This window comes from Pristiophorus japonicus, chromosome 4, assembly GCF_044704955.1.
Source record: "Pristiophorus japonicus isolate sPriJap1 chromosome 4, sPriJap1.hap1, whole genome shotgun sequence".
NCBI classification, from domain to species: domain Eukaryota; kingdom Metazoa; phylum Chordata; class Chondrichthyes; family Pristiophoridae; genus Pristiophorus; species Pristiophorus japonicus.
In genome coordinates this window covers 158,629,023-158,645,045 of record NC_091980.1, presented here as the reverse complement: position 1 = coordinate 158,645,045, position 16,023 = coordinate 158,629,023, and the positions used below count along the sequence as shown (strand labels likewise).

General features: G+C 45.2%; 1 protein-coding gene across 9 annotated transcripts in view; it reads left to right on the top strand.

Moving 5' to 3' along the window:
- LOC139263132 (coiled-coil domain-containing protein 9-like) overlaps window positions 1-16,023 on the top strand; it is a 367,644-nt gene that overhangs the window by 206,031 nt on the left and 145,590 nt on the right. For 8 of the 9 annotated variants that reach the window (XM_070878722.1, XM_070878724.1, XM_070878721.1 and 5 more), the window contains one exon: window positions 5,655-5,834. The exons of the other annotated variant lie outside the window; for it this stretch is intronic. In XM_070878722.1, coding sequence (XP_070734823.1) covers window positions 5,655-5,834 — 180 coding nt within the window. The remainder of the gene's footprint in view (window positions 1-5,654; window positions 5,835-16,023) is intronic. 9 annotated transcript variants of the gene reach the window in all.

The window sequence follows — 16,023 nt, the reverse complement described above, 5'->3', positions numbered from 1 at the left end:
ATTTGGTGATATCCTGGCCCTCAGGTCTGCAGTGATGGTAAAATTTGTATCTGGCCGTGAGGAAGCTCTCCTTCGGTTTTAACTGGTCACGAATGAGTTCAGTCAGCTCCTTGTATGACTTGTCCCTGGCGCTCCCAGGTGCCAGCAAATCCCTGACGAGACAGTAAACCTGATCTCCACAACTGGAGAGCAATATCGCCTTACGCTTATCTCTCATTGCGTATGTGTCCTCCGTCAGGTCATTTGCTGTGAAGTAGTACTCGAGCCTTTCCGTAAAGGCCTCCCAATCATTGCCCACGGTAAAATCCTTTAGCGAGCCCAGAGTAGCCATGGTTGCGTGGAGTTCGTCCCTTCCTCGTTGCCAATGTGGTGTATGTAGCACACAAATCACTGACTCCACACGGTCTGGTGTAAGTCTAACTGCTGTGACCTTCGTCCTTTATTGTTCAGCTCCAGAGTGCCTCTCAGGTGTGGTGGTCAGCCTTATATAGCACCTGTTGCAGGTACTACCAGGGTTTCCTACCACAGCGCCCTCTGTGGTATGGCATAGTGCTTACATTACATTTAAGGTACTGGGACGATACACACATCATTACATAACAGTCTCAAACGAGCGTACTATGCTTAAACAAAGGGGACTACAGTGGGATGAGGGCAGAGTTGGCTAAAGTAGACTGGGAACGCAGACTAAACGGTGGCACACTTGAGGAACAGTGGAGGACTTTTAAGGAGCTCTTTCATAGTGCTCAACAAAAATATATTCCAGTGAAAAAGAAGGGCGGTAAGAGAAGGGATAACCAGCCGTGGATAACCAAGGAAATAAAGGAGATTATCAAATTAAAAACCAATGTGTATAAGGTGGCCAAGGTTAGTGGCAAACTAGAAGATTGGGAAAATTTTAAACGACAGCAAAGAATGACTAATAAAGCAATAAAGAAAGGAAAGATCGATTACGAAAGTAAACTTGCGCAAAACATAAAAACAGATAGTAAAAGCTTTTACCAATATGTAAAACGGAAAAGAGTGACTAAAGTAAATATTGGTCCCTTAGAAGATGAGAAGGGGTATTTAATAATGGGACATGTGGAAATGGCTGAGACCTTAAACAATGATTTTGCTTCGGTCTTCACAGTGGAAGACACAAAAACCATGCCAAAAATTGCTGGTCACGGGAATGTGGGAAGGGAGGACGTTGAGACAATCACTATCACTAGGGGGGCAGTGCTGAACAGGCTAATGGATCTCAAGGTAGACAAGTCCCCTGGTCCTGATGAAATGCACCCCAGGGTATTAAAAGAGATGGCGGAAGTTATAGCAGATGCATTTGTTATAATCTACCAAAATTCTCTGGACTCTGGGGAGATACCATCGGATTGGAAAGCAGCTAATGTAACACCTCTGTTTAAAAAAGGGGGCAGACAAAAGGCAGGTAACTATAGGCCGGTTAGTTTAACATCTGTAGTGGGGAAAATGCTTGAAGCTATCATTAAGGAAGAAATAGCGGGACATCTAGATAGGAATAGTGCAATCAAGCAGACGCAACATGGATTCATGAAGGGGAAATCATGTTTAACTAATTTACTGGAATTCTTTGAGGATAAAACGAGCATGGTGGATAGAGGTGTACTGATGGATGTGGTGTATTTGGATTTCCAAAAGACATTCGATAAGGTGCCACACAAAAGGTTACTGCAGAAGATAAAGGTATGCGGAGTCAGAGGAAATGTATTAGAATGGCTAGAGAATTGGCTGGCTAACCGAAAGCAGAGAGTCGGGATAAATGGGTCCTTTTCGGGTTGGAAATCGGTGGTTAGTGGTGTGCCACAGGGATCAGTGCTGGGACCACAACTGTTTACAATATACATAGATGAAATTTGCAGATGACAAAAAGATTAGTGGGAAAGCGGGTTGTGTAGAGGACACTGAGAGGCTGCAAAGAGATTTAGATAGGTTAAGTGAATGGGCTAAGGTTTGGCGGATGCAATTCAATGTCGGAAAATGTGAGGTCATCCACCTTGGAAAAAAAAACAGTAAAAGGGAGTATTATTTGAATGGGGAGAAATTACAACATGCTGCGGTGCAGAGGGACCTGGGGGTCCTTGTGCATGAATCCCAAAAGATTAGTTTGCAGGTGCAGCAGGTAATCAGGAAGGCGAATGGAATGTTGGCCTTCATTGTGAGAGGGATGGAGTACAAAAGCAGGGAGGTCCTGCTTCAACTGTACAGGGTATTGGTGAGGCCGCACCTGGAGTACTCCGTGCAGTTTTGGTCATCTTACTTAAGGAAGGATATACTAGCTTTGGAGGGGGTACAGAGACGATTCACTAGGCTGATTCCGGAGATGAGGGGGTTACCTTATGAAGGCAGATTGAGTAGACTGGGTTTTTATTCATTGGAGTTCAAAAGGATGAGGGGTGATCTTATAGAAACATTTAAAATAATGAAAGGGATAGACAAGATAGAGGCAGAGAGGTTGTTTCCACTGGTCGGGGAGACTAGAACTGGGGGGCACAGCCTCAAAATACAGGGGAGCCAATTTAAAACCGAGTTGAGAAGGAATTTCTCCTCCCAGAGGGTTGTGAATCTGTGGAATTCTCTGCCCAAGGAAGCAGTTGAAGCTAGCTCATTGAACGTATTCAAATCACAGATAGATAGATTTTTAACCAATAAGGGAATTAAGGGTTACGGGGAGCGGGCGGGTAAGTGGAGCTGAGTCCACGGCCAGATCAGCCATGATCTTGTTGAGTGGCGGAGCAGGCTCGAGGGGCTAGATGGCCTACTCCTGTTCCTAATTCTTTTGTTCTATGTTCATATGAATAAATTATTTAGTAGTATTACCGGAAGCAAAATGAATAAACAGGAGTTAAGTTGAGTTATAATTCAGCAAGAAAGCATGTGGACCTGGGACATGCTCCTGAATCTCTTGCCTTAAAATTCTAGCATTAACGAGTATTCGCGGGAGCTCTATGCATCTTCACAAGATGCTGGGAAGAAAAATGTATTGGCACAGCATCTTTGCAGGAAATTTAAGGTCCCAATATTTACCGGGTCAGGATCCCAAGCAGGGGGACGATTTCTAGTCCAAAAGTCTGCATTTCCCCGAACGCTGTGGAGTTTTAACTCCAGGGCCTGCGTGTTTTTTTTTAAACCGGTTCCCTGCCCGGAAGTTAGCCTGATTGGCTCCCTGTCCGGCGGGGGAGACTGCAGCCCAGAATCATGGAATGGTTACACAACAGAAGGAGGCTATTCGGCCCATCAATCCCGTGCAAAGAAGTGGGTAGATTTCATGCTGCTTGGGGGGGGGAGGGGGGGTGATGGTTGGCGTGGGGATTGGGTACAGCGTGGTTTGGGGGGGGGGTGGGGGGGCGGAAGTGATCAGTGGCAGAGATGGAGGGATCGGGGCAAGATCAGAGGGATGGCGAGAGATCGGAGGGAGAGATGGGTTGGGGAGCGATCGGAGGGAGATATGAGGGTTCGGGGAGAGATATGAGGGCGAGGTGGGGGTCGGGAAGAGACCGTCAGGAGAGATGGGCGGCTTGGGGAGAGACAAGAGGATCGGGTGGAGAGATGGGGGTCGGGAAGAGATTGGAGGTAGAGGGGGGTAGGGGAAAGATTGGAGGGAGTGAGAGAAGTTTAGGGAGAGATCTGAGGGAGAGATGGGGGGTCGGAAAGAGATTGGAGGGAGAGGTGGGGGTTATGGAGAGATCGGAGTGCTAGACGGGAGTGGGAGCAGGGAACGTTGGGGAGAGATTGGAGGGAGAGATGAGGTGGTTGCCTCATTTAGCTTCCTCTGCTGCTTCTATCTTACTCCCTAAAGCTATTTTACACCCAGCTATAAACTTAAAGCATTCATATGTATGAGTTATTGCAGATGATCATAGACACCAGATACAAGTGAGTTGTTACCGATCTCTGTAATTTCATCCAGCCCTACAACCCTTCGCGATATCTGCACTCCTCCAATTCTGGCTCTTGAGCATCCCTGATTTTAATCACTCCATCATTGGTGGCTGTGCCTTCAGCTGCCTGGGCCCTAAACTCTGGAATTCCCTCCCTAAACCTCTCTACCTCTCTTTCTGCCTTTAAGACACTTTTTAAAACCTACCTCTTTGACCAACCTTTTGGTAATTATGTGGCTCGGTGTCAAATCTTGTTTGATAACGCTCCTGTGAAGCGTCTTGAAACATTTTATTACATTAAAGGTGCTGTATAAATACAAGTAGTTGTTTTATAGGGAGTGGTGAGAATGGATATAATAATATTTACCCAATAATAGTTATATATTATCATTCTCTTATCAGGTGGAAGGTTGGTATAATGACTCTTTAATGTCACAGTTTATATTGGTTGGCAGCTGAACCCAATATTCATAAGCTTTTTAAATCTGCATCTTCCTATAACAGAAGAAACTGCCATGGCTTTGATTTTTATTAGATGTCAGCAAGTTATATATTCTGATGACTGACTCCCTTTTATTTACATAAGGACAAAACACCCCTTTATCGTTGCATTGTTTCTGTCCAATTTGAATTTTGAATTCCTTTTTGTCCAAGAGATTATAATCCCATCTTCCTTTCTGATATAGATAGTAATCTCCACGGTACTAAAAATCAGGATTTGTTACTGTATAGATGCAGTTAAGGGCATTAGGAAATACAGTCAGATGTTTTCTCCCACTGGTGACCTTGGGATGGAAATTCGGTCGCGCCTCTGTTGGCGGCGTTAACCCGGGCAGAGTGGTGGGGCGGGGTGGCAAAATCTGGAAAAAAAAAAAGCACCAAAAATATTCCCAGTAAATAACTCAAGCCATCACAACATAAATTGCAGAAAAAACAATTAAAAATCAATCGCACTTACTTGAGGTCGACATTACTTACCTCAACTGTGGCTGCTACAGCTCGGACCGTCCGCTTCCACAGGCCTTCCCACCAGGGCGCTCTACGGAGCGCTACGGGGTGGGCGCGATCCAAATATTGAGCCGGTGTCGCAACCAGGGGCGTTGCACACTGGCTCTCCACTTCTTGGTGGTAATGCTCAGTGCCCTGCTGAAACCGGCACCGAATGTCCCGGAAGTGCTGACTGCCACCATTGCTGCCCCTCCGGGGCAGTAACAGGGACGGCAGAAGACGAAAAACCAGCCCCATGTATTTAATGCTCTTACCAGGATGATGGGTAGAATAAATGCTCATAAAGTAAAATTCCATTTATCAAGGCAAGTGCGCAAAATTGTCCTATATTTATTAAACACTGTCCTGCAAGCTGACACACGTATGCCCTGACCTTGCTATTGTTCCCAGCTCTGCTGGTGTAGCCCATTTCCAAAGGAAGTGCAATACTATCTAAGGAGCCGGTGTAGTAGCTCTTTGAAATTCTCCATGTAAATGTATTTCCTCCCTTCTCTCTTCAGGACTTTCTTAAAATTTGACCTCTGCCATAAAAGTCAAGAATGTTGGTGCTGTACATGATCTAAAAGTTTGCACGTGACGGAATTATCTTATATGCTCTTATGAGGCAAAAAAACATACAATTCCCATTCTTCATGCTTCTGTAAAAGTTGCTGGCATAAGAGCTTAACATATGCTCTGTAGAGGAGAGCTTGGTAGGGAATAATGGGAACTACTTTGCCTCTGGTGAGTAACCTGCCTTTTTTTTAGGAAGGAAAAGTTGACAAGAATCCAGTTAGAAATTTCTTGGATGACCGTCGGCGCTCAGGTCCCTTGCCAGAGGGGGATAAGAGAGTGGGCAGTCGGCGTAATGTTCGCAACTGGGGTGGCCCTGACTTTCAGATGGTAAAGTCTGGTATAGAAAAGAAACGTTGGGAAAAAGGGTGGCAGGTAAGTTACAGCCAATGCATGAAAAGATGCATGATGTGTTTTTGTGGCTGCGTATCAGAAGATTTCATGTGTAAAATTATCTTACAAAATTTGTTAATGATTGTCATGGAGGAACTATTCGAAAGAGGCATTACAATTTTTAATGATAACCAGCACTATTGAATTGAAGAAATGGACATCCTGTAGGAATCTGGAATAAAATATTTTAGAGGTAATGATTGGCACATTTTCATTAATTAAAAAAAAATTCGGCCCATTGAATCTGGGCATATTATTGGTCTATTTTTTTTCTCTCTCTCCGCACTTCTTGCGGGGAAATACCTGAGCATGATTTACTTTCCCTGATGTTACAGCACATGTCAGGAAAGCATAGATGTGGACATCCTGCTTAATGTAACACTTTGGAACACCAATGAATTCTCCTTTTTTATATTTGTTCCCTCAATGTTTCTTTGCCTCCTCTGTCTTTCCATTCATCATCTCCCTTTGCAGACTGCTTTAAGGTTAGTATGGTGAAATGATTCTGCCAAAAGGAATATTCTCCCCATGGTGGAAGTCTTTACATGTAGATCATAGCAACCCTGAAATTTTTCTCTCCAGAATCAGCAACTGATGTGGCTAAAATGAGCATGACAGTATTTCACAAATGTTCGAACGTTTTGGTGGACCAGTATAATATCGAGTAACCCAGATTTCAACTGTGTATCTTTATGAAACACAGATTCTTATCTCAAACAGCAAAGGTCCGAAATTGGTGGAAGTGCCCCCCACAGCTGCCGAGATTCCGCCGGAAATAATTTTTTTTTCCAGAGATTTATCCGGTACCGCCCACTTGCTGCCCGCCCATGCCGGAGGCGGAAAACCCGGCATTTTCCTCAGGCAAGATCCACTAAGATCGCCCTGTTGCCCGCCAGAAGGACCGCCGGCAAAAAGCTGGTCTGAGCTGGCTGTGAGTCGGGCGGCAGGGAGAATCGCTCAGAGTGCTGCAGCACTTCACATCCCGGGTATCGTGCAGAAACTGGAGAATTATAAGTGGCTCTGACACCTTGATGGGATGGACCTTAACCCGCACACAGACAGTTGGGAAATGTAAATCTATATGACTCCGTTGAAGAGAAGGTGTGGTAGGGGAAGCGACAATAAGTATCGAGAGAATGTTAAAAGCTCACTGGAGATGCCCTACAAGAATGCTGACACCATTTCAGGCGAACCATATTTAGTGACAGATTGTGACTGCACAGATGGAATGAGCTTATGTCAGAGTTAATAAGCGATAGTTTGAAGATATAAAGCTCTGGCAGCACACTGCAAGTGATAGTGAGAACAGCATGACATGAGGTATGGAAGATGGAAAAATACATATAATGGATTACAATGTCACTGATGACTATGTCATATCAGGGGTGGCACCCCGTTGTAATAAAAAGTAGGTTGAAGTGTAAGCTTTAATGTGTGCCCTGCAAGTAGTTCAACTGACTGGCATTGAATGGCAGCCTTCCAGCAGTGGTAACCCTTACTTGTCGTTTCGCTATGGCCTGATGGCAGGACCCATTATACAGTGCAGTCATGTGTAGGGAAAGATATTCCTCTTAGAGCAGAACATCTGAGGGAGAACTCTGTTTTTCTCAGAAGGCACCACACATTATGTAAAAATGAGTCACTGACCAACAGAGGGTGAACAATGTGACTATTGAAAATCCCAGCATGCCAAAAGTGACATAACATGAAGAACATTTGCACCACCAACATCACCCCTCTACCTGCTATCACCACCCCTCTTCACCCCCCCCCCCCCCCCAGCTCGATGTGAGGCCCTTGGTCCTCTTCTTCGCCCCGCATTCAACACGGCGTGTCACACCCCTGCCCCTCAGCGCCTCTGCTTGAGCAGGTTATGCAGGTGGGCAGCCGGATATCTGGCGACGTATCCGTCTTAGCGAGAAGGTAGGAGCCGTGACTGAAGGCCCCAGCATCTCCTGCTCCTCGGGATCTGTCTGCCTTGAGGGTGTGGGCTCGGGGGCTTGCACGACCTGGCCAGAAGCCATCGCTTGCCTCATCGCCTCAACAGAATCGCTGGTGCGCTCCAACGCTCTAATGAGCTGCTCCATCCTGTCAGCATGCTGCTGAGCGATGGTGGAAGCTACCCCAGCCATGGTCTGCAGCAGGTCATGATCTATCTCCACACTTGTCCCGATAGCTGCATCAACTCGTGAATAGCTGCGAGCCGGCCTGCATCCTCAGGTGGTTGTGGGTTCACGCACCTTGGCTGATTTAGCACCACGGCAAACCAAAGGGTGGCTACTGGGCGACAAGGGTTATCCGCTGATGACGTGGCTCATGACTCCGCCTCGCAATCCATACATGTGCGCATAGCAGGCCTACAACGAGAGCTATGCTGGTACAAGAAATCTGGTTGAGCAGAACATTGGCGTCTTGAAGCAACAGTTCCGCTGCCTGGACCGCTGTGGAGGAGCCCTGCAGTACTCAGCTGAGTGCGTCTCGATTTGTCGTGGTATGCTGCATGCTGCATAACCTGGCCATCATGTGGGAACAGCCCTTGCCAGCACCTATCGTGTGAGAAGCTAAGGAGCATGAGGTGGAGGAAGCGGAAGAGGTAGAGAGGCTGTAACCTAGACAGTGCCTTTCTGCCCGGGCTCTACGTGAACAAATCATTAATGAGCGATACCAGTAACCTCAACCCCAATTTCCCATTCACCAACAGTCCCACACTCTTTTACCGTTTTTCTGTCCCTGACCATCAGATCGTTCTCTTTTACACAATGCAAAAATAAAAACTAGCACAAAATACACATTCCAATTCAAATTTATAAATTAAATCATGCCATAGTGCATACAAAAATAAAGTAAATCATCCTTGTCCAAGGACTAATTAACAATCTTGTTGTGCGAGGCCCCTTGGGGGAAGAGTGACCATAATATGGTAGAATTCTTTATTGAGATCGAGAGTGACACAGTTAATTCAGAGACTAAGGTCCTGAACTTAAGGAAAGGTAACTTCGATGGTATGAGACGTGAATTGGTTAGAATAGACTGGCGAGTGATACTTAATGGGTTGACGGTGGATAGGCAATGGGAAACATTTAAAGATCACATGGATGAACTTCAACAATTGTACATCCCTGTCTGGAGTAAAAATAAAACTGGATAGGTGGCTCAACCGTGGCTAACAAGGGAAATTAGGATAGTGTTAACTCCAAGGAAGAGGCATATAAATTGTCCAGAAAAAGCAGCAAACCTGAGGACTGGGAGAATTTTGTAATAGAGCAGAGGAGGACAAAAGGTTTAATTAGGGGGAAAATAGAGTATGAGAGGAAGCTTGCTGGGAACATAAAAACTGACTGCAAAAGCTTCTATAGACATGTGAAGAGAAAAAGATTAGTGAAAACAAACGTAGGTCCCTTGCAGTCAGATTCAGGTGAATTTATAATGGGGAACAAAGAAATGGCAGACCAGTTAAACAAATACTTTGGTTCTGTCTTCACGAAGGAAGACACAAATAACCTTCCGAAATACTAGGGAACTGAGGGTCTAGTGAGAAGGAGGAACTGAAAGAAATCCTTATTCGGCGGGAAATTGTGTTAGGGAAATTGATGGGATTGAAGGCCGATAAATCCCCGGGGCCTGATAGTCTGCATCCCAGAGTACATAGGAGGTAGCCCTAGAAATAGTGGATGTATTGGTGATCATTTTCCAACAGTCAATCGACTCTGGATCGGTTCCTATGGACTGGAGGGTAACTAATGTAACACCACTTTTTAAGAAAGGAGGGAGAGAGAAAATGGGTAATTATAGACCGGTTAGCCTGACATCAGTAGTGGGGAAAATGTTGGAATCAATTATTAAAGATGAAATAGCAGCACATTTGGAAAGCAGTAGGGGGATCGGTCCAAGTCAACATGGATTTATGAAAGGGAAATCCTGCTTGACAAATCTTCTAGAATTTTTTGAGGATGTAACTGGTAGAGTGGACAACTGAGAACCAGTGGCTTTTGACACGGTCCCACACAAGAGATTGGTGTGCAAAATTAAAGCACATGGTATTGGGGGTAATGTACTGACGTGGATAGAGAACTGGTTGGCAGACAGGAAGCAGAGAGTCGGGATAAATGGCAGGCAGTGACTAGTGGGGTACCGCAGATACTCAGTGTTGGGACCCCAGCTATTTACAATATACATTAATGATTTGGATGAGGGAATTGAGTGTAATATCTCCAAGTTTGCAGATGACACTAAGCTGGGTGGCGGTGTGAGCTGTGAGGAGGATGCTAAAAGGCTGCAAGGTGACTTGGACAGGTTAGGTGAGTGGGCAAACGCTTGGCTGATGCAGTATAATGTGGATAAATGTGAGGTTATCCACTTTGGTGGCAAAAACACGAAGGAAGAATATTATTTGAATGGTGGCAAATTAGGAAAAAGGGAGGTGCAGCAAGAGCTGGGTGTCATGGTACATCAGTCATTGAAAGTTGGCATGCAGGTACAGCAAGCGGCGAAGAAGGCAAATGGTATGTTGGCCTTTATAGCTAGGGGATTTGAGTATAGGAACAGGGAGGTCTTACTGCATTGTACAGGGCCTTAGTGAGGCCTCACCTGGAATATTGTGTTCAGTTTTGGTCTCCTAATCTGAGGAAGGACGTTCTTGCTATTGAGGGAGTGCAGCGAAGGTTCACCAGACTGATTCCCAGGATGGCAGGACTGACATATGAGGAGAGACTGGATTGACTGGGCCTGTATTCACTGGAGTTTAGAAGGATGAGAGGGGATCTCATAGAAACACACAAAATTCTGATGGGACTGGACAGGTTAGATGCAGGAAGAATGTTCCCGATGTTGGGGAAGTCCAGAACCAGGGGACATAGTCTAAGGATAAGGGGTAAGCCATTTAAGACTGAGATGAGGAGAAACTTCTTCACTCAGAGAGTTGTTAACCTGTGGAATTCTCTACTGCGGAGATGCCAGCTCATTGGATATATTCAAGAGGCAGTTGGATGTGGCCCTTACGGCTAAAGGGATCAAGGGATATGGAGAGAAAGCAGGAAAGGGGTACTGAGGTGAATGATTAGCCATGATCTTATTGAATGGTGGTGCAGGCGCGAAGGGCCGAATGGCCTACTCCTGCACCTATTTTCTATGTTTCTATGTTTCCCTTAGATCCTCTTCCATGTGCCTTTGCCTTTCCTAATGCTCCTACAAGGTGCTTCCCCAGTAAGAACATAAGAAATAGGAACAGGGGTAGGCCATACGGCCTGTCGAGCCTGCTCCGCCATTCAATACGATCATGGCTGATCTGATCATGGACTCAGCTCCACTTCCCTGCCCGCTCCCCATAACTCCTTATTCCCTTATCGTTTAAGAAACTGTCTATTTCTGTCTTATATTTATTCAATGTCCTAGCTTCCACAGCTCTATAGGCAGCAAATTCCACAGATTTACAACCCTCAGAAGAAATTTCTCCTCATCTCAGTTTTAAATGGGCGGCCCCTTATTCTAAGATCATGCCCCCTAGTTCTAGTCTCCCCTATCGGTGGAAACATCCTCTCTGCATCCACCTTGTCAAACCCCCTCATAATATAGGCTTCGATAAGATCACTTATCACCATGCAGTAGCTACAGCATGGCTGGTAGAGGACTGCAGATGGCCTTCGAGGGTGACCTCGAGCAGCTCTGGGTCTTGAAAGCCTGGCTGCAGACTGCACCATCTCGGCCTGGGCTGCAGCAGTCTGGGCTGGTTGGAGGACAGCAGGTCCCGACTGCATGGAGCCACTGCCACTCTCCCAAGGTGGGGCCTCAACAATCCTAGTATCCTGTTGAAGAGCAAATTGCTAAAATGCTGTGACGTCCTGGATACCCCTTTGAACAGCGGTTTCCAGAATCACAATGGTAGCAGCCTGAGCTTGCATGACAGCAGTTTGCGTTTCCATGGCAGCAAGATGAGCTTGCATGATACCAGTCTGAGTTTCCATTCCAGAACTTAGATGCTGGGTGGTTGCTGCTTGTGCTGCAATGGAAGCTGAGACATTGACCATCAGACGCCGCATCACGGTTGGTTCCACAGGTGTGCGGATGGAAGTGGCCACCAGTTCCATGTGGGAAAGGGAGGGTGCCAAGGTCTGTGCAAAACTCTGAGCCAAATTGTTTCTGGATACCATGCTTCTTGACATTGAACGCTGGCTTTCTGCCAAGTTTCCCAGTGCACCAAGCATTTGGGTGTGTACACCCATCAGCCACCTTCTATATCCTGGCTCATTGAAATCATCATCTGAGTTCTCTACAGCAGAATTAGTGTGCAACCTTGACTTCCGGCCCTGGCTGCAGCGCACTTGTGCCCGGTGTCTCACCCTGTGCATATTCTATCCTCTAAATTACGCCCAGTGTCAGTATCTGAGCTGGTGGCTGCAACTGTGAAATCCAGTGACGATGTGTCTTCATCTTCATTGTCTTCTGGCTCTTCCTCCACTGGATGGGTAGGTTGCAGTTCTTTGGTATTTGAAAGGAAAAAAGGACAAATGTACGGTTGTGATGAGGGGTGAGGAGACAATAAGAAGTGTGTGCTTGCACCATCAGCAACTTGCAAGTCAGAAGGGATTGTTTGAAGAGGGGGAAGTGGGATATGAAAAGAAGGATTGCAGGTATCCTCATCTTCAATGGCTTCAGCTTCACCGGTGACCATGGCATCAACAGTGGCCCTTCCCATAATGGCCAGCACCGTCTTCTCCATGGGGGTTAGAACATGCAGGTGCGCCTCTCCCTCTCAGGTCAGTTCCTGCTGCATCTGATTGTGCAACCACCTTCTTCTGCAAGAGAGAGGGAAATGTGTCAGTCAGTGTTGTGCAATCTGTTTGGATGATGTGGCTGTCATTGTGAATAGCTGCCAGTGTGTGCAAACTGTGAGATATGTATTTGCAACAGTGTTAAATGTGTAAGGATGAGGTGAAGTATATGAATGTTAGGTATGAGTCCTGATTGATAGAGATTGTTGGTAGTTGAGTGTGGTGAATTGAGCACTAGCTGAAGCTAGTGATGCACTTGGTAGGATATGGCATTTGAAGATGCATTGACTGACCTTGACCACTCATGTGAGATCTTTAAACTTCTTCTGACACTGCATCCATTTTGGAGCTATACTCTTGCCACTGTCTTCTGAACAAGTCTCTGGAGATCCTCCTATCCCCTTGAGGATGCAGGACCTCTCTCCTCCGTTTGACCTCTTCAACCAAGACCTCCAGTGAAGCGTCCGAAAACCTAGGTCTCCCTTCTCCCATGGCTAGCCATTCTTCACTCTTTCCCACATCAGATTCACTTGTAGAATAACTCCCAGCACCTATTCCAGCCACTTTGCACCTACCCTTTAAGAGTTGCAGGCTAGTTTTAAGAGCTGCAGGCTCTCATGATATTGAGCCTCTGCTGCTGCGTGCGGCCAATGAACAGCGCAGAGAGTGCTGGCTGCATGCAGCAATCATGGTAATGAGCAGGTAGCACGAAATTGGCGTTCCACTCAACAGGCGTGGATTAATCATACATTTCAATCCTTTTGGCCATTTTTAGGCCGATTGACTTGCCTCATCACTTTCACAATAAAGTACTTAGCATTTTCACACTTTAATCCAATGGACAGTGTGGACTACGAAATTGTAAAGCATGATATTACTGATTATTTAATGCCTGAAGTGTGCAGGCTAAACTTTAAGCAGTCCTTGGAGAATTAGTAATGTAGTTCCAGAAGGTTCTAAGAGTCGTTGGCTTGATTTAGGAGTGCATGCCACTCAATCAGTCAGGCTAACCTGCTAATCATATTGTGGTCTGTCAAATGGCGGGAAGTCAGATGTCCATGCCATTCATCTGTTCAGCCAGCTGATCAGCCTTGCAACACTAGCAAATGTAACCCTGCTATTCAAGGAAGGAGGGAGAGAGAAAACAGGGAACTACAGGCCAGTTACCCTGACATTAGTCATCGAGAAAATGACGGAATCCGTTATTAAGGAAGTGGTAACAGGGCACTTAGAAAATCATGATATGATTAGGCAGGGTCGACATGGTTTTATGAAAGGGAAATCGTATTTGAAAAGTGTATCAATTTTTTGATGATGTAACTCGCAGGGCAGATAAAAGGGAAGTAGTGGATGTAGCATATTTGGATTTTCAAAAGGCATTTGATAAGGTGCGACACGAAGAGTTGTTGTACAAGATAAGAGCTCATAGGATTGGGGCTAATAAATTAGCATGGATAGAGGATTGGTTAAAGGACGGAAAACACAGTAGGAATAAACGGATCATTTTCAGGTTGCTAGGCTGTAACTAGTGGGGTGCCGCAACGATCAGTGCTGGGCCCTCCACTATTTACAATTTATATTAATGACTTCGATGAGGGGACGAGTGCAATGTATCCAAGTTTGCCGATACAGAGCTAGGTGGAAAGCTAAGCTGTGAGGAGGACAGAGAGTCTTCAAAGGGATATAGACAGGTTAAGTGAGTGGGCAATATGATGGCAGATGGAATATAATGTGGGGAAATATGAGATTATACACCTTGGTAGGAAGAATAGAAAAACAGAATATTTTTTAAATGGTGAGAAACTATTAAATGTTGATGTTCAGAGGCATTTGGGTGTCCTTGTATATGAATCAGAAAGCTAACGTACACATACAGCAAGCAAGTAGGAAGGCAAACGGCATGTTGGCCTTTATTGCAAGGGGATTGGAGTATAAGAGTAAGGAAGTCTAGGGCTTTGGCGAGACCACACCTGGAGTGGAGTTGATGTCGAAGATCAGCCATGATCTTATTAAATGGCAGAGCAGGTTCGAGGGGCCGTATGGCCTATTCCTGCTTTTATTTCTTAGGTTCTTCTGCACTGAGTATGCCTCAGCACAGCTGAGGAGAATACAGAAGGGCAACAATGCAGATCTGAGTTGTGATTTGAACTGATTCCTGCTGGCGGGAGGCCCGAGGTGCGGGCCTCGTTGCCATGCCGCTGCAGCTTGGCGTCTCCAGACTGGCGCTATGTCGAGCGGTGCGGAGGATGACCCTGCCGGCAGGCAGTTAGATCGTGGAGGTAGCTCATATTATTCTTCTGGGACTTGGGGGAGCAATCCTGCCGCTCCTTCCCCCACACAAATAATTCTGTACTTGCCTATTTGGGCCTCTTCATCTGTTGATTCAGCTGAGTGCACACTCCACTCCGCTCAGCTGTCCTTTTAAATTGCTTCAGGTCCTTTGCATGTTATACGATCCCAATTTGCATGCAGTAATGAGATTCTTGCCAGATGTATGCTCAGTGGCGGGCCAAGTGGTAATGAGCAGTAAGCAGTGCACAGCCATTTTAACTCCGTTACTGCCTTGCTTCTGCCAGACGACCTGAGTTAAAATGAGCCCTTTGGTCTTTTAATGTAACAGAGTGGGCCACGACTGGGGCACCCATAAAAACCCCAAAATGTTAAGTTATCCAATCTAATGGAAATCATGACGGATAGATGTTGCTTTACAAAATTTTCCACATTACTTTTTATGTATTAATGCATGAGGTTTCTTTGTCCCATGGTTTGCATCAATTCGTTGTTTTATTATGGATGAGGTCGTATTCTATCTATTTTCATACTGTGACTACAATTGTTGCATTGAAAACTTTTGATTTGTGCTAAACCCTGGTTATAAAATCTTGGTGTGATTTCATATAGTTGCTGTAGTGAAGAGGATATAATATGAATTTTTAGCTTTATTACTTGGTTTTAAATATGAGAAAGATAAAATGGCTACATGCTGCATTTGTAATCAGTCAGTTACTATACTGCAGGTAGCCATAAATTGTCTCCATTTATTTTGGTCTTGGTTAATATCTCAGACATCACATTAAGTGTTGTAGCCAGGAGAAGTTTTTTGGGGAGCTATTGCTGAATGAAAGTTTCTTGTTTTACTGTATTAGTTGAGTATAGCTGCCATAATGAAAAAATAATGAGACTTGACAAGCAATTACTTTAGTATAGAACATAAATATGGTTACAAAATCCATCTAAAATAAAATGAGAAAAGTGTACAATAAAGAAGAAGAAAAAGCATCAGCACGGAATTTAGCTTCATTGAGTCGAAACTTGTCAGAACAAGGTTTTGAATTCTAAAGTTATTTATTTTTCTTGGTGATGCTTCTTTGGTGAAACTTATTGTAAGCCTTCTAGGTTGAAAA